We start from the raw sequence: 24,155 nt of genomic DNA on the forward strand, positions 1-24,155 counted from the left end.
TGTACTGAAAAGGTTTTAGAAGCCTGAGTATATGGAGTTTTTATTATTCTCCAGCAGAGGGCGCTCCTACATGGATTAGTGCTCACAGGACACAGTTGAGTACCCAGTGCGGCGCTGCAGCAAGCAGGTTTATATTATTATATATGTAGCATATAAGGACGCTGCGCTGACAGACCGATCACGTGATCGCATAACACCGGAAAGGGATCCAAGCCACGCCCCGCTACCTGCCCGCTTGTTTCCTCATAACTTTGGTGGGCGGGGATTTGACGCTCAGGTGGGCGGGGTTGTCGCGTTTGCCCCTCTCGCCGGTATAAATAGTGGGGGCTCGGTGTGTCATATCACAGAGACAGGAAGCGGCGGCGGTCAGGATGGGGTCCCGGGCGTCTACCCTGCTGAGGGACGAGGAGATCGAGGAGATCAAGAAGGAGACCGGATGTAAGTGCCGGGAGAGGCGGCTGGGGGTTGTAGTACTCCTGCGGAGCTGTCACTGACGAATGGCTGTCAGATCGCAAGGTCTTATGCGGTGCGGTACCGGCTCAGTGTGAATGTGTTTAATGGGACTGCAGTGTCCTACTGCCTGGGGCTCTCCTGCTGCTGCTGCAGTACTACAACTCCCATTATGCCCTTAGAGAGTTGTAGTGTCACTACAGCTGGAAATCCACTGGCTGTCAGGACTCAGGACATGGGGTCTCCTGCCCTGTGCCAGGCTGTGCCCCCCCCCCTCCTCCTGCCCTGTGCCAGGCTGTGCCCCCCCCCCTCCTGCCCTGTGCCAGGCTGTGCCCCCCCCCCTCCTCCTGCCCTGTGCCAGGCTGTGCCCCCCCCCCTCCTGCCCTGTGCCAGGCTGTGCCCCCCCCTCCTCCTGCCCTGTGCCAGGCTGTGCCCCTCCTGCCCTGTGCCAGGCTGTGCCCCCCTCCTCCTGCCCTGTGCCCCCCCTCCTCCTGCCCTGTGCCAGGCTGTGCCCCCCCTCCTCCTGCCCTGTGCCCCCCCTCCTCCTGCCCTGTGCCCCCCCTCCTCCTGCCCTGTGCCCCCCTCCTCCTGCCCTGTGCCAGGCTGTGCCCCCCCTCCTCCTGCCCTGTGCCAGGCTGTGCCCCCCCTCCTCCTGCCCTGTGCCAGGCTGTGCCCCCCCTCCTCCTGCCCTGTGCCAGGCTGTGCCCCCCCTCCTCCTGCCCTGTGCCAGGCTGTGCCCCCCCCTCCTCCTGCCCTGTGCCAGGCTGTGCCCCCCCTCCTCCTGCCCTGTGCCAGGCTGTGCCCCCCCTCCTCCTGCCCTGTGCCAGGCTGTGCCCCCCCTCCTCCTGCCCTGTGCCAGGCTGTGCCCCCCCTCCTCATGCCCTGTGCCAGGCTGTGCCCCCCTCCTCCTGCCCTGTGCCAGGCTGTGCCCCCCCTCCTCCTGCCCTGTGCCAGGCTGTGCCCCCCCTCCTCCTGCCCTGTGCCAGGCTGTGCCCCCCCTCCTCATGCCCTGTGCCAGGCTGTGCCCCCCTCCTCATGCCCTGTGCCAGGCTGTGCCCCCCATCCTCATGCCCTGTGCCAGGCTGTGCCCCCCTCCTCATGCCCTGTGCCAGGCTGTGCCCCCCCTCCTCCTGCCCTGTGCCAGGCTGTGCCCCCCTCTTCATGCCCTGTGCCAGGCTGTGCCCCCCCTCCTCCTGCCCTGTGCCAGGCTGTGCCCCCCCTCCTCCTGCCCTGTGCCAGGCTGTGCCCCCCCTCCTCCTGCCCTGTGCCAGGCTGTGCCCCCCCTCCTCCTGCCCTGTGCCAGGCTGTGCCCCCCTTCCTCCTGCCCTGTGCCCCCCTCCTCATGCCCTGTGCCAGGCTGTGCCCCCCTCCTCATGCCCTGTGGCAGGCTGTGCCCCCCCCCTCCTCATGCGCAGTGCCCCCTTCCTCATGCCCTGTGCCAGGCTGTGCCCAGCCAAGAAAAATGTTTTCTCCCATTCTCTTTAGTTACCTAACCTATAGGTAAGAGTTAAGGTATAAGCTTATGACCCCCACCCTATGGTCATGACTGGGGGTCCCATGCTGCCTCACCTCGCCCTGTGTGATTGGGGGTGTATACAGCTTATACTGATCACCACTGCTGTATACAGTGACTGTAGCGCCCATTCATGTAGGGTGGACGCTGGGATCTCCTGATGAGTGGGGTCCCAGCAGGCAGACTCTTATCACCTGGGCTGTCATCCCTGGGTAATGTGTGGGCAGTGCCCCCTATAATATAACTGTGGGGTAAGGGGGTTACCTTCCTATATGACAGCAAGTAATGTCCAGGTGAGTGTGTGTATATATATATATATATATATATATATATATATATATATATATATATATATATATATATATATATATATTATAATTAGGTGAGGGGACTCCTGTGGCACTGGCACCTACCTGTAATCCTCCTGGTGAACATACCTTCCTGGAAGGGTGACAACCTTGGGATGTAAAGTGACATCTCCAGCAATTACCTGAACAGTATTTACCCCCTCAGGGTTACAGGTGAGTATTCTGAATGTCACCCCTCACCCCCTGAGGGTTACAGTAAGGTGACCTGCGGAGCATTTACCTGTAATCCCTAACATATACACACCGTCTGGGTCAGGTGACATCTGGAGCACTTCAGTCCTATAGGGTGCGGGGGACATCCAGAGCATTTACCACTATTCCTTTGGCTGTGAGTGTCCCGGATGTCACCTTACACCCCCAAAGATTACAGGTAAGTGTCACCCGACCTGGACGCTATCTATACCAGGTGGATTACAGGTAAGTGCTATGGATGTTACTGTACACCCTGAGGTATCACCTGACCTGGACATTATGTACACCCTGCAGATTACAGGTAAGGAGACATCTGGAAGAGTTACCTGTAATCTACAGGTATATTCTCTAGGTCAGGGGCTTGTAGTTTGTATGTTCTGTCATGTTAGTTGCAGTATGTTTCCGGTTCTTGAGATTACACCTTAAAGGTGTACTCTGGCAAAAATATTTTTCTTTTAAATCATCTGGTTTCAGAAAGTTATATAGATTTGTAACTTCTACTTAAAAATCTCCAGTCTTCCAGTACTTAGCAGCTGCTGTATGCCTTGCAGGAAGTGGTGTATTCTTCCCAGTCTGACACAGTGCTCTCTGCTGCCACCTCTGTCCATGTCAGGAACTGTCCAGAGCAGTAGCAAATCCCCATAGAAAACCTCTAGTAGAAGGACTGGAAATAATATACCACTTCCTGCAGGACATACAGCAGCTGGGAGACTAGAGATTTTTTAAACAGAAGTGAATTATAAACGCGGTAAGGAGGGCCCTAGGAGGAGGGGGGGAGAAAAGGAACCCACAAAGAGCCGGTTGTCAGGGTAGCTCTAGCAATGTTGTGGCAGCTGAGTGGGCAAGGGTCACTTGGGCACTTGTCACAGTAGCCTGGAGTGGTGTTACCCACCCCCAGTCAGATGGCTTTCGTGTCCGCAGGTTCAGATAGCCCAAGTTTACACTGATGTGTTGGTGCAAAGGAATAGACAGAGTCCAATGACTTAACCAGAATAACGTCCATTTACCTAGAACTTCAGTGTAATACACACAAATAGGTTTCCGCTTCAATAACACCAATAGGTGCAGACAGGAGAGCGAAGAAGTGTTAGTCTGTGAATGGAAGGAAGTGGAGAAGTGGAGTGTCATGAGGGCCCTGCCCAATGTAGCATTGTACTCTGCCTGGGATAGCATAGCTGAGAGTAGGAGAGAAGATACTCATACTCACATTTACTGAACCGCCTAATGCCCTACAGTGTTGAGGTACCCGTCCTGGCAGGGTAGTATGAGACCCCAGGTTCCTGCGCTGGGTTGAGCAGACCTCCCAAAACTCTCCAGGATAACCGTGCGTTACGCATCCTTACACAGGTGCATAAGAAACTTAGTGCAGCACCTTGTGCTGGGGCTCTACACAAATCTATATAACTTTCTGAAACCCGTTGATTTGAAAATGATTTTCTCTAGGAGTACCCCTTTAAAGATTACAGGTAGATCCTCTGGTTGTTGCCTTACCTGTAATACATACAGTGTACATACTGTCCAGGTAAGGAGACATCTAGGGCAGGGGCTTGTGGTTTGTTTACTGCCATGGTAGATGCTGTTTGTCAAACCACACACACACACACACACACACACACACACACAGCGGTGTTGGTGTTAACACTTACAGTGAAGATGTGGTGGTGGATCCTGTAACTTGTCACACCAGAGCCTTAACCTGTCTGTCTGGTGAGACTATTGGTGGGGGGTGATTGTGCAAGAGCGCAGCTTTGATTCTGTGCCGGGAAAACGAGCTGCTCATACCCCTGATGTCTACCAGAGCCCGAGAGCCACATTTCTGCTGTGTAATTGACTGAAGAATCTGCTGAAGATGGTAAATGGCATAAACATGGGTGTCAGAGTGCCAGGGTATACACATACAATGTGACCATAAATCCTATAGAAATAACAAGTCATTAATGGCTGTAATTATATATATATTTTTTTCTTCTTCTAGTCTCCCACAGTCAGATCACCCGTCTATACAGCCGCTTCACCAGCCTGGACAAGGGAGAGAATGGAACACTAAGGCAAGTCATTGTAGCTTCTAGTCCATAAACCCAGGTTATGTCTGATCTAGGAGTTTACGCAACTTAGAAAAGCAGGTTAAACATGAACTCTATCCTAGGTTTTTGCACCACCACTAGCCCAGACTTTCGATACTTTGGACAAATGCTTTGTCTCCTTAGGGATTGCACACCGTACCATACTCTGTGGATTACATGGGGCCCTATAGGTCAGAACCCCCCCCCCCCCCTTCCCCATGATATGATAATTATTCCCTTTAAAGCAGTGCTTCTCAAACTTTTTCTACTGGAGCCTCACCCAACAGACCAGGGCAATGCCTGGGCCTCACTATCTGTAGTGAAAGTCCATTTAAAAGCTGAAAATAATGCTAGGGCTGCCTTTCACCCGTCTCCCAAGCTCTATATACTAATAAAGCAAGTACAAAATAACATAATCTTGCTAAAATGGAGATTTTTGCAAACCGCAAAAGGACTCTGCAGATCATAGTTACTTTTCTGAAAACTAACTCCCCAGCTGGGCCTCCCCAACAACTAGGGGGCTCCTTAACTGGTGAGGCCCGCCTCACAGTTTGAGAAGCACTGCTCTAAAGTACCTTAGAGTCCTATTCCACGGGCCGATCAACGATGTAAACGAGCGCCGATCTGCTAGATCGCTGCTCGTTTACTGGGATTATTCCATGGCCCGATCGTTGAGCGAGGGCTGCAGGGACATCGTTACCGATGTCCTTGCAGCATACATTACCTGTCAGTTCTTCTCTTCCGCTCTGTCTTCCTCCCTGGGTCCCGCGCGCTCTAGCTTCAGAGTGGCCTGTCAGCTGACAGGCCACTCATCCAATCACAGGCCACGGCGGTCCCTGCCTGTTATTGGCTGAGCGCTCCGTCAGCTGACAGGCCATTTTGCAGCTAGAGCGCGCAGGACCCGGGGAGGAAGACAGAGCGGAAGAGAAGAACTGACATGTAATGTATGGTGCTTCTCAAATCGTCAGTCGCCCGCCGTGCACCGCTATTGCACCGTAGCGATTCGCGGTGGGGGAACAATGATTTTAGGTCTGGCCCTAAATGAACGATCAGCCGATGACACGATCATCGTCTGATCGTTCTCTCTATTCCACCAAGCGATAATTGGCCGCATGGGGCCTATTTGGACGATTATCGTCAGGGAATGGACAGCAAGACGTATGGAGACCCCTATTATATTTTGACATTTTTATGGCTTTTAATATGGTGGTAGAGAAGGGTGTGCACATGTACCCCAAACATCTACATCAGCCAAACCAGAGGCCAGGCTATACTTGGCTCTCATCCACTAATGTACTGAAATGATAGAGTGCACGCCAGAAAAAGCTGCTGTGCCGCTAACGTGTAATTATCTGGTTGATGGGAAATGCGTAGTATACGTTATATGAAATTACAGCTTAACGGGAACCGCTCACCAAGACAAGGCTATCTAATGTATCCCCATCATGTTATAGAGCAGGAAGAACAGAGCAGACTGATAAATTTATCATTGTGGGAAAAGATTCTCTATAACCTGTAACATGTTGATATAAATCCCTTCTCATTCTTTGATAAGGAGTCCAGTGGGCGGTGTCACTCATGGACTGGACTCTTTAGCCTGGAAACATCAGATTTAACTAGTTATACTGATATAATGATATATATCAATCCACTCAGCTACTTAAAGGGGTTATCCAGCGCTACAAAAACACGGCCACGTTTCCCCCTACTATAGTCTCCAGTTCAGGTGCGGTTTGCAATTAAGCTCCATTTACTTCAGTGGAACAGAGTTTCAAAACCCCACCCAATCTGGAGACGAGAGGGGGGGGAAAGTGGCCATGTTTTTGTAGTGCTGGATAACCCCTTTAAGCCCCAGTCTACTATAACCTTTGAGCATGAGCCTATAAGAGAAATACTTGGCCACTGAAGTTCAGCCTTGCCAGGATATGAGATGGCCGGGAAAGGCTTAAAGGCTACTTTCACCTTTGAACTGTCTGTCTACGTATACAGTAGTAGTCTACGTAAGACTAGTGGTGACTGTGCAAATATATTGTATTCTGTATCTATTGCATCAGATTACACCACATAATTTACAGTAGTGAATGCTAATCACCGGAAGAGATTTCAGCTCCGGAGGCTGGACAATTGTGAATGCAGCTTTGGGCTATAACCCAGAAACCGTATGCGATAGGTGATGCACACTACTTAGAGTTCTTCAGCATTCCATGTAGGTTATAGCTGATCTGACAGCCAAGTCTGCCCCCTATAGATGCAGGTTATTGTGCGGTATTAGCCAGTAGGAGAGATTTATACTTGTGTCGCTTGGTAAAGGTCGTGTTCACCATCTTTATTGTATTGAGCAGGTTTCGAGAAGTCATATAAACTGGTTATGGGGCTGATCAGCTGGCGTTATATAGATGTGTACATACACTTTACACCTCCAGCCTTGACTTGTGTACATCTATTTTAGTCTGGTTTGTTTCTGGTTTGAGCTGTAAATACTTGTACAGACGACTATGATCTGTATGGGGAGGGTCTGCTCGCCTACCTTGTTTACCCAAAAATAAGACCGTGTCTTCTATTAAACTTTGCTCCCAAAGATATTCTAGGTCTTATTTTCAAGGGATGTTGTCTTTTTCATGAGGGACAGAGCTTACGGTGTGGTAGCTTCCAGCCACTAGGGGGAGCTTACCACAGCACACTAGTACAGCACAGCAGGGACAGTGTATGGTATGGCGGCAGGTGACAAGATAACTGCAGACTGTTCAGCTCTACATCTGGCGGTAGGGGATAGCAGCAGGCAACGAGCCTCTTGACGGCCACGGAAGGGAACATCAGGGTTGGCAGCAGGTGGCGGTCTTCACGTCCAGCGGTGGGCTAAAAATCACAGCTGCATGCTCTGGTGTTCTGCTTCCAAACAAAAACTTTGCTACATCTTACTTTCAGGGATGCCTTATATGTAGCAATTCAGCAAAACCTCTACTAGGTCTTATTTTCAGATAAACTGGGTACAGTAGTGCCCCCACTTCAACCTGTGATTCTCCAGCTGTTGCAGAACTACAACTTCCAGAAGGCCGTCAGGGCATGCTGGCAGTTGTATTTCTGGAACACCTGACTGGTCCAGGTGTTAGACAAGCGTGTCCTGCAGCGTCTTCCTGTGATGGAGCTCGTACGTGAAGCAGTATTCTGGCATTGGTTAGCAGGAGAGCTGCATACCACTGTGGTTTGGGCTGGAACACAACTTAGACTGTGATCCTAATGCCAAATGCATGGGTGGTGAAGGATCAGAGAACTGGCATCTAAACTGAAGGTCACATTAGGTTAAGCACGTCTGTGGACGTTTATGGGCACAGTACTAAGCCTGGCATCCATCCCAGTGAGCGGTAGGTTACAGTCGGTGTAGTGGGACTACTGGAGATCACGGGGTTAATCAGGTAATTTTCTGTAAGCATTCCTGGGTGCCCTCCAGCAGTCAATCAGTCATGGTGGTGACCAGTAATGGATGTTCTCGGGACCTAATTACATGTTGGGCCATTATGGCCGGCCATTACGGAGCCCTGGTTAGGTAAGGCTGGCCGTCATCTGCTTCTACAGCCGTTCTGTCAAGCGTTACATCTATAAAAGTGAAGGCGCACAGTCCCGGCCACATGATATCGCAGTTTCATTGCTGCTTTTAGTGCAGGTTCTTAAACTTCAGTGACCTTTTTATGGACCTGCTTTTATTTACCTCTTTAAAGGAATTTTAGAGGGTCAGAAAAACATGGCTGCCCTCTTCCAATAAACCATACCTCACCCGTCCACAGCTTGTGCCGAATTCGAGCTGTACCGCCGCTCCAGACACGGCCCTTATTGTGGCACTTATTGTGGGATAAGGCAGCCATGCATCCTGATTTTTGTACTGCCCCTTTAAATGCGGGACTGTTATAGTATGACTTCAGTATGGGAGCATGCATCGGCAGTCTTTTATGGCAGTAGAAACTGACAAGGACGTACTTGGAGGTGAGATGTCCATACGCTTTAGTGACAATGTTTGTCAAGGCTGAACTTAATAGCCTCTTGTAAAGTTTGTTGCACGTTACTGGAATTGTTGGTGGATTTTATATGATGATAAACTCCAGAGGAGAACCCATTGTAAGGCAGAGTTAAAAGGAATATCCGGCATTAGAAAAACATGGCCACTTTCTTCCAGAGACGGCATCATCCTCGTCTCTAGTTTGGATGCAGGTTTTGCAACTTGGGTCCATTGAAGTGAATGGAACTTTAAAGGGGTATTCCAAGAAATTTCCCCTATCCACAGCATAGGGAAAAAGTAGATCACAGGGGGTCCGACCTCTGTATCTTCCCCCCCCCCCCCCCCCCCCCCCCCCAAAAAAAAAACGATCTCCATATCAGGTGCTGGCTTTTCTAATATGAATAGACGCTGGTATGGCACAGGTAGCTCTATTCATTTCTGTGGAGCGATGTAAAGAGCCGAGTAGACCAAAAGAGAGCTGTACTTGACTGCTCCATAGGAATGAATAGAGCCGCGGTTAATCTTCTACTTTTTCCCTATCCTGTGGGTAGGGGGAAAGTTAATTTTCTTGGAATACCCCTTTAATTGCAAACCACACCTGAACTGGAGACAAGTCGAGTTGTCTGGAAGAAAGTGGCCATGGTTTTCTAATGCTGGGTATTCCCCCTTTAAAGGGAACCAATCACACAAAAATTGGCTATAAAGCTAAGGAAACGTGCTGGTAGATCAGCCAGCATGCTTCCTAACCGTCCCCTCCGTCCCCTGTACATACAGCCCGCAAAGTTAGTTTTAGTCTCCTGGGCTCTATGTAAATTACCATGTAAGTAGTCACAGTGGGCAGGTGTCTTCTTAAGTAGTCCGTGTCCTGGGCCGGCTGATCTACCAGCACGTTTCCTTAGCTTTATAGCAAATTTTTGTGTGATTGGTTCCCTTTAAGGGGATGTCTCATAAAAACTGGCTAATTTTGCAGCAGGTTCATTTTCATCATCTTTCAATAAGTGCGGAAGGTCCACATGAGCCACATCCAAAGCACTCTGGTTCAGAAGGGTCCTGTAGGGGTCTTTATAAACCAACCTTGTCTAATGCTATTAGTTGGCCATCTAGGGAGTTGGGTGGTGGGAAAAGTCCCCCCATAAGGTCTTATACACATGTTTTGTGCTGCGTATTGTCATGCAGATGTTTCCTTGCGTTGGGGGAAGAATCCACATCTGGCCTCCCACAGATGGCATGTCCATTAAACACAGAACGCGTATAATGCATTAGGGTTAAAATAATAAAAAGAAAAAAAAAATGTTTACGCCCTCTGTCTGATCAATGGGGTGCCAACAGTCGGCGAACCAGATCACATATTTGTTTAGCGTTTCTGGTCTGCCGCCATCATGTTGTTGTTCAGGAAGAGATCAGCATATTGATTCTGTATTGTTATGGAAAAACATTCACTAGAACTTGAATTTTTTACAACGTAAGAAACAGGCACTAACCTATCTTGCAGCTTGATTTATTCCATATACATCATGGTGTAAGGCAGGATAGGAGAACAGCTGGACAGGCGAGTGCACACTGCCCTTTCCACAGCTGTTTCACACCTACTGGCACTTCTTCCGCCTTGGGGATTGCGGGTGTTATTTTTTTATTTATTTTTTTTTGTCCCCCGCCCCCCTTCCAGCACTTGTCAACTGCTGTATGTCCTGAAGGTTGTGGTGTGTATTCTTTCCAGACCGACACAGTGCTCTCTGCCGCCACCTCTGTCTGTGACAGGAACTGTCCAGAGCAGGAAGATTTCTTATTGCTCTAGGCAGTTCCTGTCACAGACAGAGGTGGCAGCAGAGAGCACTGTCAGACTGGAAAGAATACACGCACAACTTCCTGTAGGACATACAGCAGCTGATAAGTACTGGAAGAGGGTGTTTTTGTTTTGTTTTTTCTTCCCCCACCTCCCACCAGTGTACCCCATGAAACGTTACAGGTTCCCTTAAAAAGACCCGTGGTATTAGCTGACTTTAGGACCAGTGAACGCAGGACATTGCTGTCACTACAGGCTGGAGACCTCTGCTCTACATAGCGGTCTCTTCCTGGTGCCTCCATAGCAGGGCACACACAGTACTGGGTCACACACTTGGCTCGTAGGTTTGACGGCTAAGGTTTCTTGTAATGTCTCCCGGGTTGCGTGCCCCTCCTGTCCTGCCACTTATCTCGCTGCTCTTTTTATTTAACTATTTGTCTTTCATAAACAGGACGTGAATGCGGACTTTGCACCGCGCTCTGTAATAAAAGTCAGTGTTACATAACTGCGTTGTGCAGCACAGTACACATTACTGCTACCTGGGTCTCCTTGTTTCTGCAGCGTCACCTCTGAGAAATCCGCCCGGTTAGATTACAATGTTTATTGGCTTAAGGACCGTGTCTGGTCCTGTTATAACCTATTCTGTGCGCTCGGGCATTAAAGAGCTTAGCTGCTCAGAGCTCCTGGATATATACAATAGTGGTCATATTGGTTATTTAGCTAGCCCAGGACTGCACAGAATGGCCACTAGAGCCCCCAGCTAGTAGCATGGTGGACCTGCTTTGGCCTTCCAAACTGCAGCAATTCAGTAATACGAGAGTTCCTAAGCAACAACCACTACACCATGTGTCCCTACGTGTTTCCCACACAGAAGTGGGATCATCAGGGGACAGATAACAGGCTAATAACCGTATATAGTGTAGGTATTCAAATGTACGTGCGCAGACAGTGCTGAATCATGGACCCCCAGTAGGGTCACTTACAAGACCCACATGCCAGTGAGGTGGATGGTTCTGGGACAGGGAAGCAAGGGTAACTCTGTATGTTCCTAGACTGAGCGATGACTACACAACCTTTGTTGATGGTGCCTTGTCCTACTTACGCTCTTTTTGCATTATGGTTTGCCACATTCATCCCTTAAAGGAGTAGTTCACAAAAAAAAATTATTATAATAATTCTTTCAAATCAACTGGTGCCAGAGATTTTTAATTTCTCTCCTCACCTTCACGACGGCACCATAGGAGGATAGGTTATACCCTAGGGACAGGAAAAAGCACGAGAGGTTAAAAGCCCCTCCCTTTCCTCCCAGCACCAGTGCTTTTTCCTGTCCCATTAGGGCAGGCACGAGAGGGAGGGGATCCGCGTGAAGGCAAGGAGAGATCCCCTCTGAAGAAAGTTACCAGGAGGCTGTGGGGTCGATCGGGGCCTGGCTCCCTTCCTCCCAAATCGACAGCCGGTCTCGGGGCATGGAACGGTTCCGTCGTCCATAGGGGGCCTCGCACCGTCCAAGCACCAGGTGGATGCGGAATCGGCGCCGCCATCAGAGGTAGGCCTCAATTTCCCCACCAGAATCATTGCGGAGCGTCGGGCGTCGCGGCGCTCTGCGGATGACGTCGGACGCCGCGTCGCTCTGCGCGTGACGTCGGACGCCGCGTCGCTCTGCGCGTGACGTCGGGCGCCGCGTCGCTCGGCGCGCGACGTCGGACGCCGCGTCGCCTCGTGATGACGTGGGACGCGGCGGCGCTCCGGAAGTGACGTGGGACGCCGTGCGCTTCCGGGACGCACAGTTAAAACCACACCGGGAACGGGTCGGATCGTCTTGCCGGTAAAGATGGATCCCTCCACGTCCGACAAGACTGCTGCAACGGTAACCGTGAGTAATGATCCGGCTCCGGCCGCTTCCGCATGCGTAGCTCTGCATTTTCAGCACGCTTCCCATGCAAACTCTGCAGTCCTTATCCTTGGGATCTGTGCATGTCTCCTGGGGGTGCTTTATTACCTTGAATGATATCACTATGGTTCCCTCTCCACTCACAATATATATTCGGGTGCAGGGAATGCATATGTATATGTGTGTATACTGGTATATATATATACAGGGGATATACATGCATCTATACAACTGGTGTGTGGGTACTATCCATCAGATCATTGTGTCATATGGATTCTGATGTGCATATTGCTTATCCTCCCTAGGAGACTAAAGAATCCAATCCTAGGAAGGATAAACCCAAAATACCAGAGAGGAGATGTGTGACCTGCAATTCCAAATTGTCACATAGTTGCAAGAAAAACATTTGCCCATCTTGCATTGGAGATATTATAAAGGAAGACAGATCATCTTTCCTAGAAGATATTAGAAAGATGATGAAAGATGAGATTGCTACGTCCATAGCTAATCTCCCTCCTCCTCCTCTACTACCACCTCCACCTCCTCCTGCTGCGCTAGATCCAAATCCTCCTCATGTATCCCCGGTCCATCAGCCAGTGACTAATGATGCGCCGGTGGAGACGATTACTAATTATTCAGCTTCTGTAGCAGCGTCAGATGAATCCACATCATCCAGGAAACGCAGAAGACATTCATCTGCGTCTTCCTGTGAGTCGGGTCAGATTCAAGAAACAATTGAATTAAGTGACAATGACACGGAACAAAAAGAGGAAATAAAGAAATATTTCTTCGCCTCAGACCACACCTCTGCTCTTCTTAAAGCGGTCAGAGATGCTCTGAGTGTAGAAGAGATTCAGGAGCAAGTGGCTCCCAAGGATAAAATGTTTCAGGGCTTGAAAACCAAGAGGAAATTGGTTTTTCCAGTTCATGAGACTCTACAACAGCTAATCTCTGATGAGTGGGAAGAACCTGAGAAAAGACTACAGGTGCCCAGTGAGATCAGGAGACGATTACCCTTTGGGGAAGAAGATATGTCCAAGTGGGGAGATATCCCTAAGATTGATGCTCAGGTGGCAAAAACCACTAAAAGATCATTACTTCCCTTTGAGAATTCTTCTCAGCTTAAGGAACCCATGGACCGCAAGGCGGAAAGCCTGTTAAGGAAATCCTGGGAGACGGTATCTTACTCCTTAAAAAATAACATTGCGGCCACTTGTGTAGCCAGGGCCCTCCACGTCTGGGTAGAACAGCTTGAGGACCATTTAAATGATAAATGTCCAAGACAACAGATAGTGGACTCCTTACCCCTACTAAAGGACGCCACGGCCTTCCTAGCTGACGCCACAGCTGAATCTATTAGGTTTGCAGCTAAGGATGGTGCTTTAACCAATGCCGCCCGCCGAGCGCTCTGGTTAAAAAACTGGACCGGTGATAATACTGCAAAATCAAATCTTTGTGGTATACCCTTTGAAGGGCAGTATGTATTCGGGACACACCTGGATAAAATTATAGAGAAATCAGCAGATAAAAAGAAAGCCTTACCGGAGGAAAAGACTCCGCAAAAGAAACAACAATTTAAACGGCCCAAATTCCAAGATAACTACCGCGGTAAAGGGAAAGGAGGCCGCTGGAGTTATGCCAAAGGAGGGAAGGGGAGAAATATTTTTTTCAATCCCAAGACCTCCCAAGATAAACAGTGACATCGGTCCGGTAGGGGGAAGACTGCAGGGCTTTTCAGGTGTGTGGGAATCTATTACCAACAACAACTGGGTAATAGATATCATCAGAGAGGGCTATCGAATAGAACTGATTCACCCTCCCCCACACAAATTCACCATCTCACGCCAGTCTTCAGATCCCCTACAAAAAGAACTACTAAAAAGCGTGAGGAAACTACATCAGATGAAAGTAATCTCCCTAGTTCCACCAAAGGAGAAAGGAGCGGGTCATTACTCGAACTTGTTTCTAGTAAAAAAAACCAACGGCTCCTTCCGTCTAATTATAAACTTGAAACCGTTGAACCAATATGTCAGGTACCAGAGGTTCAAAATGGAATCAATAAAGACAACAACACCATTAATAGCGTCCAATGCCTTGATGGCCTCCATAGATCTCCAGGACGCTTATTATCACGTCCCAATACATCAGGACTCCCAAAAGTACCTAAGATTTGCGATACTAATAGGGAAGGAAGTACGCCACTATCAATTCACAGCTCTCCCATTCGGGATCTCCTCGGCTCCAAGAATCTTCACCAACGTGATGTCAGAGGTGATATCTTTTCTCCATCTCCAGGGAGTAAATATAGTGGCCTACCTGGACGATCTTCTGGTCATAGCAGACACACAAGACAAACTACTACGGGATCTAGAAACAACTCGCAGCCTTCTTACATCCCTAGGTTGGATCATCAATGCCGACAAATCCGACCTGACGCCATCACCCAGAAAAATATTTCTGGGAATCCTCATAGACTCGACTCTCCAAACGTCCTTCCTCCCAGAGGAAAAAATACAAAAGATCATCACAAAAGTCAGGAGACTAAAGAGCGGTTCTCTGACATCCGTGAGAGAGGCCATGTCAGTACTAGGCTCAATGACTTCATCCATTCCAGCGGTACCATGGAGTCAAGCCCACTCCCGGTGGCTTCAGGCTCAGATCCTAAAAGCCTGGAACAAAAAACCCTCGGGATTGGACATGAAGTTTTCTCTCACCCCGCAAACGAAGTTATCTCTACGCTGGTGGCTAAAAAGAGAAAACCTACAAAAAGGGGTACAATGGAACCCTCAGCCCAAGATAACAGTAAAAACGGACGCAAGCCAGACAGGTTGGGGAGCCCAAGTCGGGACCCAGTTCTTTCAGGGGGTTTGGGACACAAACAATTCAAAAGACTCCTCAAACCTCAGAGAACTCAAGGCAGTAAAAAATTCATTACTGGCAGCTCAGAACACCTTAAAAGGGACCCACGTTCATGTCCTATCAGACAACATAACTACGGTAGCCCACCTAAGACACCAAGGCAGTGCGAAACACAATCTCCTGTGGTCAATATCAAATCAGATATTCACTTGGGCAGAGGCTTACCTTCTGTCTCTGTCAGCAACTCACCTGAAGGGAACAGAAAATATTCAGGCAGATTTTCTCAGTCGCCACCAGGTCCATCCGGGGGAGTGGTGCCTCAAATACCAAATCTTCCATCAACTAGTACAGCGCTGGGGGAACCCCGAGATAGATTTGTTCGCCACGAGAAAAAACAAGAAAGTGGCAAACTTTTACTCCTTAAACCCGACAGACCATCCGGCCGCAGTAGATGCCCTGACACAGGATTGGAAGGTAGATCTAGCATACGCCTTTCCACCCATCCCATTAATACCAAAGGTACTCCAGAAGATCAGGGACCAAGGAGTAAAAACGATTCTGGTAGTTCCGTATTGGCCAAAAAGAAGCTGGTTTGGCCTCCTCAAGGCATTAGCACTAGAAGAGCCAGTCCTACTTCCACATCTAACAGACCTTCTCTTTCAGGGTCCGATTCTCCACCCAGAACCAGAGAAACTACAACTGTCTGCATGGATCCTGAAGAGACAATATTAAGGAGTCGAGGCTTATCAGAAGAGGTAATATCCACTCTGATGAAAAGCAGAAAGAAAGTGACTAACTCCATCTATCTAAAGGTCTGGAAGGTGTTCTCCTCCTGGTGTACATCTCCCCCACCAATCACGGCAGAACCAAATATAGCCCAAATACTGGACTTCTTGCAGGCTGGTCTATCCAAAGGCCTTAGACCAGCCACGCTTAAAGTACAGGTTTCCGCCTTATCGGCAATCTACGACACTAACTTAGCCGACCATAGATGGATAAGGAGATTCATAAGAGCCGCGTCTAGGATTAATCCTAGACCTCAGTCCATTCATCCGTCATGGGACCTAAATTTAGTACTAGAAGGGTTAACAGGACCAACCTTCGAGCCTATAACAGATATCAACATAAGACTACTCTCATACAAGACAGTCTTTCTGGTCGCGATATGTTCCGCCAGGAGGGTGAGCGAGATCCAGGCCTTAACTATCCGCAGACCATATTGCACTATCTCAGAGGACTGCATTACACTAAAAACAGATCCATCATTTCTACCCAAGGTAGTTACAGAATTCCATAGGAATCAGGACATTATCCTTCCATCGTTTTGTCCAGATCCAAAAAATTCATCAGAAGAGAAATTCCATACTTTAGATGTCAGACGAGCAGTCTTACAGTATATGGAAACTACGGCCCCCTGGCGAATTGACCAAAACCTGTTCATACAATTCCAGGGAAAGAACAAAGGGAAGAAGGTGTCAAAAAGTACCATCGCTCGATGGATAAGAAATTCAATAACAGAAGCTTATAAAGCTCAAGACCTGCCTTCTCCCGTTAACATCAAAGCCCACTCTACGAGAGCAATGTCTACATCGTGGGCAGAAAGAGCTTCAGCTTCTTTAGAACAGATCTGTAGGGCCGCGACATGGTCGTCCCCTCACACATTCATAAAACATTACAGACTACGTCTGCAGTCAAAAGAAGACCTCACCTTCGGCAGGAAGGTGCTGCAGGCTGTGGGCCCCCCCTAAGAGTAATGGTTGGTATTGCTCCTATGGTGCCGTCGTGAAGGTGAGGAGAGAAAATAGGATTAGTCTTACCGGTAAGACTGTTTCTTCGAACCTTCACGACGGCACCAGTATCCCTCCCTAGTATTGTATGATTAAATATAATACTCACGTGGTGCTATTGGTTGTTATAAAGGCACTGGTGCTGGGAGGAAAGGGAGGGGCTTTTAACCTCTCGTGCTTTTTCCTGTCCCTAGGGTATAACCTATCCTCCTATGGTGCCGTCGTGAAGGTTCGAAGAAACAGTCTTACCGGTAAGACTAATCCTATTTTTCTCTATTTAAAAATCTCCAGTCTTCCAGTACTTATCATCTGCTGTATGCCCTGCAGGAAGTGGTGTATTCTTTCCAGTCTGGAGAGCAGGAGAGGTTTTCTATGGAGGATTTGCTACTGCTCTGGACATGTTCCTTACATGGACAGAGGTGGCAGCAGAGAGCACTGTCATACTGAAAAGAATACACCACTTCCTGCAGGACATACAGCAGCTAAGTACTGGAAGACTGGAGATTTTTTTTTTTTTTTTTTTTTTTTTTCAATAGAAGTACATTAGAAATCTCTCTGTTTTTTTCTGGCCAAGTTGATTTGAAGTTGTTGGTGAACAACCCCTTTAATGGCAGCTAAGCGTGTGTTCTCATAAGTGCACTACACTGGGGTATATGTTGGCATACCAGTCGTATAGTAAGATAATATATATTGCAACATACCGGTGTCGGGCCCAGTCAGGTGAATTCAATAAACCTAGCCCACGAAAGACAGTGTTCAATCTAGTGTTTGTAGGACTGAAGAGCACATCCCACCCATGTTGGTGTATGCCTGACCATAAACCGAGCCTGGGATACTTGTCAGATGTGAACATGGCTCAAGATGGTGGTTCTGTTCTCCACCAGAGCGGTATAAGATCTAGTTATAGGTAACTTTACGTTGTCTATTCAATTATTATATTTTATTTCTCTTCAACAGCCGGGAAGATTTCCAGAGAATTCCAGAACTCGCTATTAACCCTTTAGGAGATCGGATTATCAATGCATTTTTCAATGAGGGGTAAGGAGTAGGTGGTGGCGTGTGCCCAGTTATAAACTTCATCTGATGGGAATACTGTAGTCTATGGGCATAGTAGCCTGACACAGATTTTCAAGGTGGGTATTCCCAACTGGAAAAGTTGTGTGCTATCATGGGAGTCCAGAGGCCAGCAGTGTTCAGAATCCTTATAGAGCATGAATGGTGCGCCAACTGTGCAAGAATCTCCGTTCATTCCGGGGGTGCAACGGAGATCAAATAGCGCTCCTGACATCCAGAAAAGTTGCTTGAATAAAAAATAAACTGGTGACTTTGCGCTTCACCACTGGACCAGCACCTTTATTAGGCCCATCTAGCGGATGTGAGTATCCTCTCCAGCCACATTGGAATCATGAGTTTGCCATATGACAGGAGATGTTCATGTTCTCCAAATGGACCCGATGAAGGCAAGATGCCAGATTATGCAGCCATTTATTAGAATAGGTCAAAGGTTTCTTAAACACCACCACTTTAATTTCCTGGGTTCTTACTTCATCTCCATTTTTTTCCTATTTTCCACCACAATGGACAACCCCTTTAACTGTACACTTTGGGTTTTGGATAGATGATGGGTTTGTCACGTTTGTTTTTTTTTTTTAATTACTCTTCAGAGAGGACCAGGTAAACTTCCGCGGCTTCATGAGGACGCTCGCTCACTTCAGACCCATTGAAGATAACGAGAAGTCGAAAGATATTGCCAGCATGGAGCCTCTGAACAGCAGGAACAACAAACTTTTATGTAAGAGTCATATCGTGGTGCCATAAAAAGTGGCAAGGAATGTAACCGTATGAATGTCTGTTAGCTGATCCTGAGTGGCGGCCTCACATCTCCCCCATATAATGCAGGATGTGTTATGGCCAGAAAGCGCTGTACAACTGATTGAGTCTTTTTAAGCTTGGCGAGCATAGATTGTCGCTGGTTTAGGCCATTTAATGGGCACCGATACAGTACCAGGTATCACCAACAATGCCAGGCCATGAACAAAAGATGCCCATTAGCTCTTCTATGACTGGTTGTAACTGGGCAAGTGCATATGACTGGTCACTGCCATGAGACCTGCCCATTACATTGATGATTGACTTTAGAAACCTTTTTCTCTCTTAGTTGCGTTTCGGCTCTACGACCTGGATAAAGATGACAAAATCTCTCGGGAGGAACTCCTGCAGGTAACGCCACTAGATTGTATAGCTATTCGCCCTCAATTAAGCCAACATTGCTGCCACCCCATATAGATTTGATTGTCCAGGCATGATGGGAATTGTAGTTTTGTAACTGCTGGAGGGCCGCTGGTTTTCCTTCCCTGACATATAGGGAGTTATTGGATGCCTACACTGGGGCAGGTCACTTAGCATACCTTCTGATCTCTTCATCTGACTTTAGTGGTCCTCTTGTCAAAAATGTTTTGCCCACCTTTAACACCTTAACGACCAAGGGCGTAAATGTACGCCCTTGCATCACTAGGGGCGTTCACATGGGGGGCCACGTGGCGACCCCGCTCTGAACTGCCGCAATCCCGGGTGCTATCTACAGCCCGAGACCGCGGCAATTAGCTAATTAGCCATTTAAATGCAGCTGTCAAAGTTGACAGCCGCATTTTAAAAGGCTTGTTTCGACGATTGGTGGTATAGTGGGGGGGATCCCCGCATCTGTGTTGGCCCGCATCTGCGCCGTAATGGCGCTGATCCCGGCTCTGCAATCTATTGCTCTCGACTGCAGCATCCAAGAGCAATAGAACATAGATCTCATTGATCTATGCGTGTTTTCTATATTGCATAGATCCTAATGAGAGATTAGAGCAGTAATACTAGAAGTCCCGAGGGGGAATAACCCTAACCCCAGGGGGACTTTTAGGAAGTGTGTAAAAGAAAAAAAAATTTATTAATAAAAAATTCCCTCCCCTAATAAGTCTGAATCACCCCCCTTTCCTCATTTTATAAAAAAAATAAACATATTTGGTATTGCTGCGTGCGTAATCACCCGAACCATTCATTTATTTCATCGCTGATCTCACGGTAAGCGGCGTAAGCGCAAAAAAATTCCAAAGTGCAAATCTGCACATTTTTGGTTGCATCAAATCCAGAAAAATTGTAATAAAAAGCGATCAAAGTCGTATATATGCAAACAAGGTACCGATAGAAAGTACAGATCATGGCGCAAAAAATGACACCGCACACAGCCCCATAGACCAAAGGATAAAAGCGCTATAAGCCTGGGAATGGAGCGATTTTAAAGGAATCTTTTACAAAAAGCTTTTAATCTTTTAAAAGCCATCAAATAAGTTATGCAAGTTAAATATCGTTGTAATCGTACTAACTTGAGGAACAAGGGCGAACGGCATAAACACAACCCCCGCCCACTCACCCCCCCCCCCCCCCCCCCCCAAATAAAAAAAATGTTTTGTTTTTTTTTTTCAATTCCACCTCAAAAATTCAGCCTGTCATTGCAAAGTACAATTAGTGGCGCAAAAACTAAGGGCTCATGTGGGTCTCTAGGTGGAAAAATGCAAGTGCTATGGCCTTTTAAGCACAAGGAGTGAAAAACCGCAAACGCAAAAGGGGTTAAGTCATTGGAGGGATTGCTGATAGTATAGTAGTGTCCCCATTCTTTGTTCCCATTGTAGGTGCTGCGTATGATGGTGGGAGTAAACATTTCAGATGAGCAGCTAGGGAGCATCGCTGACCGCACTATCCAGGAGGCAGACCAAGATGGAGACTGCGCCATTTCCTTCACTGAATTTGTTAAGGTGCGCATTATTCACTGTGTAACCCATTAGAGGGTAAGGTGCGCATTATTCACTGTGTAACCCATTAGAGGGTAAGGTGCGCATTATTCTCTGTGTAACCCATTAGAGGGTAAGGTGCGCATTATTCACTGTGTAACCCATTAGAGAGGGTAAGGTGCGCATTATTCACTGTGTAACCCATTAGAGGGTAAGGTGCGCATTATTCACTGTGTAACCCATTAGAGGGTAAGGTGCGCATTATTCACTGTGTAACCCATTAGAGAGGGTAAGGTGCGCATTATTCTCTGTGTAACCCATTAGATGGTAAGGTGCGCATTATTCTCTGTGTAACCCATTAGAGGGTAAGGTGCGCATTATTCTCTGTGTAACCCATTAGAGGGTAAGGTGCGCATTATTCTCTGTGTAACCCATTAGAGGGTAAGGTGCGCATTATTCTCTGTGTAACCCATTAGAGGGTAAGGTGCGCATTATTCACTGTGTAACCCATTAGAGGGTAAGGTGCGCATTATTCTCTGTGTAACCCATTAGATGGTAAGGTGCGCATTATTCTCTGTGTAACCCATTAGAGGGTAAGGTGCGCATTATTCACTGTGTAACCCATTAGAGGGTAAGGTGCGCATTATTCTCTGTGTAACCCATTAGAGGGTAAGGTGCGCATTATTCTCTGTGTAACCCATTAGAGGGTAAGGTGCGCATTATTCACTGTGTAACCCATTAGAGGGTAAGGTGCGCATTATTCACTGTGTAACCCATTAGATGTCATCCATGGCTTTCCATCCTCTTCTGTAGCATAAGGGTGCGTTCACATGTACAGGATCTGCAGCAGATTTGATGGCCCAGAATTGATTTGCTTTGAATCTGCAGCTTCAGATCATCTGCAGATCCTGTACATGTGAACGCACCCTAAAGGAACCTTTGTACCCCCCAGACTGTAAGGCAGAATGTGGCACTAGCTACTATGTATAATGAGCAGGATAGTTGGGTGTTCCTGTCAGATTGGGGTACTGTACACAATAGGCAGCCCCCACTAACATAAAGCCAGCTGTACCCTTACCCCCTCCCCTTGCTTCTGAGCGGCCATTGAAAGACACTGGCAACCATTTGTTGGAAATGACCACAGCTGTGAACCAGATCAACTTTCTTGGGGCTATAGCAACCAACTCCTGTTTTATAAGCCGAGATCCCAGCACTTCACACACATGGTGGCCGTATACCTATAATAGCTGTTGGCTGAACATTCGATTGTCCAACTCTTAATTCCTCCATTGTCAGACCCCTCTCTGACAGCAATAGGGCTGAGCAGTTTAAAACCACTTCCCATTGTTTACATAGCTACCTGGTGCCATAGGCTATATTGCCATGCCAGCACCTTTTTCCCCATATACCGTGGCTTGATACTTTCAGAACTAAACGGAAATCCTAAAATAAATTATAAATAATATATTTTTTTTTTCCCCTTTTCCCCCTCATTCAGGTTCTGGAGAAAGTAGATGTTGAGCAAAAAATGAGCATCCGATTCCTCCACTAACCCATCCTGACTGTAGATGAAGCAGTAGACCTGGCTGATGTCTTAAGGCCTGGGATGAGGGAGCACAACACTACTGCCGCTATGTCTTCTGTGTGACATGCTACCGCGACTTTAGTAGGGCTAGTCACTAATTTATACGTTTATGTCTTTTCTGCTTTTTGGCAATAGTGCACAAGCTATAGTATTTTCAGCACCTGGTCAAAAAGTGGAGACTAAAATAATCCTTCTGCAGCCGTGTCTGTGTCTTTAAGTTGCTGTGCAGCGCGGCTCCGCCTCCTGACTGCGCCACGTCTACGCCTCTTAATTTAAATATTCCGATAATATTTTGAAAACGTATCAATGTGTAACTGTAAATAAAGTTTTGAAAACTTGGTGTCTTTAATGTGGCTACCTTACTGTATTGTGTCTTCTATGAAGGGAATGAGGACTTTACTGTCACGTCTTACAGGAGGATTCAACCTATTAATGGACTAACTATATATATATATATATATATATATATATATATATATATATATATATATATATATATATAAAAAATTATTATTATTTTTTTTGGAAGGATAAAAAATAGAGGGTATTAAAGGGGTTTTTCTGATTATACTATAATAGACCCCCATTTAGTGGCATAGTGGACGCCCTTCACAAGTGCAGCAATTCATTGTTGCATAGATTTTATTAGCATTCTAGTTCTCCGCCATCGCTACCCTGAAAAACTGATGTCACCCGGCTTCACACAGGTGTATTACATCCCTGTATATTTTACTAAAAGAGTAGTAGATGCTTGGAATAAATGTCCAGCAGATGTGATTGGTAAACCTGCCTGGGATTAACACAAATCTGTCATAAAGGAGAATTTTTACCAAGGTTAAAAATTGCAGGCAGGGGGTGCGGAACATAATAAAGAAAGCATACTTGCCTGTCCACGTGCCACTGTTGTCAGCCACCAGCAGCTGGGTATGTCATGTACCCAACTCCTCCACCTGCAATGTCACAGCTTAGCTGAAGGATTGCCCGCTCAGCCAGTCAGTGACTGCAGCGATGTCCCTCTCCAATCACTGATTGGCTGAGCAGGCCGGGGGTGTGACCTTGCTGCTGGAGGACATAGCTCAGAAATGGGTAAGATTACTTTATTATTAGAGATGAGCGTCAAGTTGATCCGAACCCGAACGATCGCCATTTGATTAGCTGGGGCTGCTGAACTTAGATAAAGCTCTAAGGTTGTCTGGAAACATGGATACAGCCAATGACTATATCCATGATTTCCACATAGCCTTAGGGTTTTATCAACTTCAGCAGCGACCGCTAATCAAATGCCGATCGTTCGGGTTCAGATCGACTCGAGCATGCTCCAGGTTCACTCATCTCTAATTATTATGTTCCTCCTGTCTGAGATTTTTAATTTCTCCTTTAAGAACATAATAAAGACAGGCTGCAATCTTCTAGGTAGAGATGTCTGGCGGCAAGTCCTGACCTGACCTCGTGTCTGAGGGGTTTGGGTCAGCTGTAATACAGACAGGAAGATGTGGCTATGATCTGCCTGTGAGAAGGTAATACATGTAATGGTGCATTTACACAGACAGATTTATCTAACAGATTCCTGAAGCCAAAGCCAGGAATGGATCTGAAAAGAGCAGAAATCAGACTTTCCTTCATGACCTGTTCCCTGTTTATAGTCTGTTCCTGGTTTTGGCTTTAGAAATCTGTCAGATAAATCTGTCTGTGTAAACGCACCATAAGCTGGTGATGAGGGGGGAGAAGGGGAAATGTTATTAAAAAAATTAAATTGAATTACCGATATTTCTGAGTAATAAAAGTTTTCTCTTTTTATAATCATGGAGAGTATTTTAGACTTTGCAAACTGCTTTAGGATGTGTTCACACACAGCAGGTCAGACTGAGAATAAGGGCCCTATTCCACGGGACGATTATTG

At 47.3% G+C, this 24,155-nt stretch overlaps 1 protein-coding gene across 1 annotated transcript; it reads left to right on the plus strand.

The window, feature by feature from the left end:
* Window positions 1–253: 253 nt before the first annotated feature.
* Window positions 254–22,604, plus strand: CHP1 (calcineurin like EF-hand protein 1). The gene is made up of 7 exons (XM_069950481.1): window positions 254–438; window positions 4,499–4,571; window positions 17,855–17,935; window positions 18,562–18,689; window positions 19,056–19,117; window positions 20,572–20,694; window positions 22,169–22,604. Exons 1-7 carry the CDS (start codon window positions 372–374, stop codon window positions 22,220–22,222), a joined length of 588 nt encoding a protein of 195 aa, XP_069806582.1. The 5' UTR covers window positions 254–371; the 3' UTR covers window positions 22,223–22,604.
* The last annotated feature ends 1,551 nt before the right edge of the window (window positions 22,605–24,155 follow it).

The sequence above is a fragment of the Dendropsophus ebraccatus genome, chromosome 13, assembly GCF_027789765.1.
Source record: "Dendropsophus ebraccatus isolate aDenEbr1 chromosome 13, aDenEbr1.pat, whole genome shotgun sequence".
NCBI classification, from domain to species: Eukaryota; Metazoa; Chordata; class Amphibia; order Anura; family Hylidae; genus Dendropsophus; species Dendropsophus ebraccatus.

Bases quoted from the DNA above. Each gene is read 5' to 3' on its own strand.
- CHP1 (XM_069950481.1), top strand. From the start codon at position 372: ATGGGGTCCCGGGCGTCTACCCTGCTGAGGGACGAGGAGATCGAGGAG. The intron at 4,572-17,854 runs GCAAGTCATTGT...TCTCTTCAACAG, and splicing joins GGAGAGAATGGAACACTAAG to CCGGGAAGATTTCCAGAGAA. The intron at 19,118-20,571 runs GTAACGCCACTA...TTCCCATTGTAG, and splicing joins CTCGGGAGGAACTCCTGCAG to GTGCTGCGTATGATGGTGGG.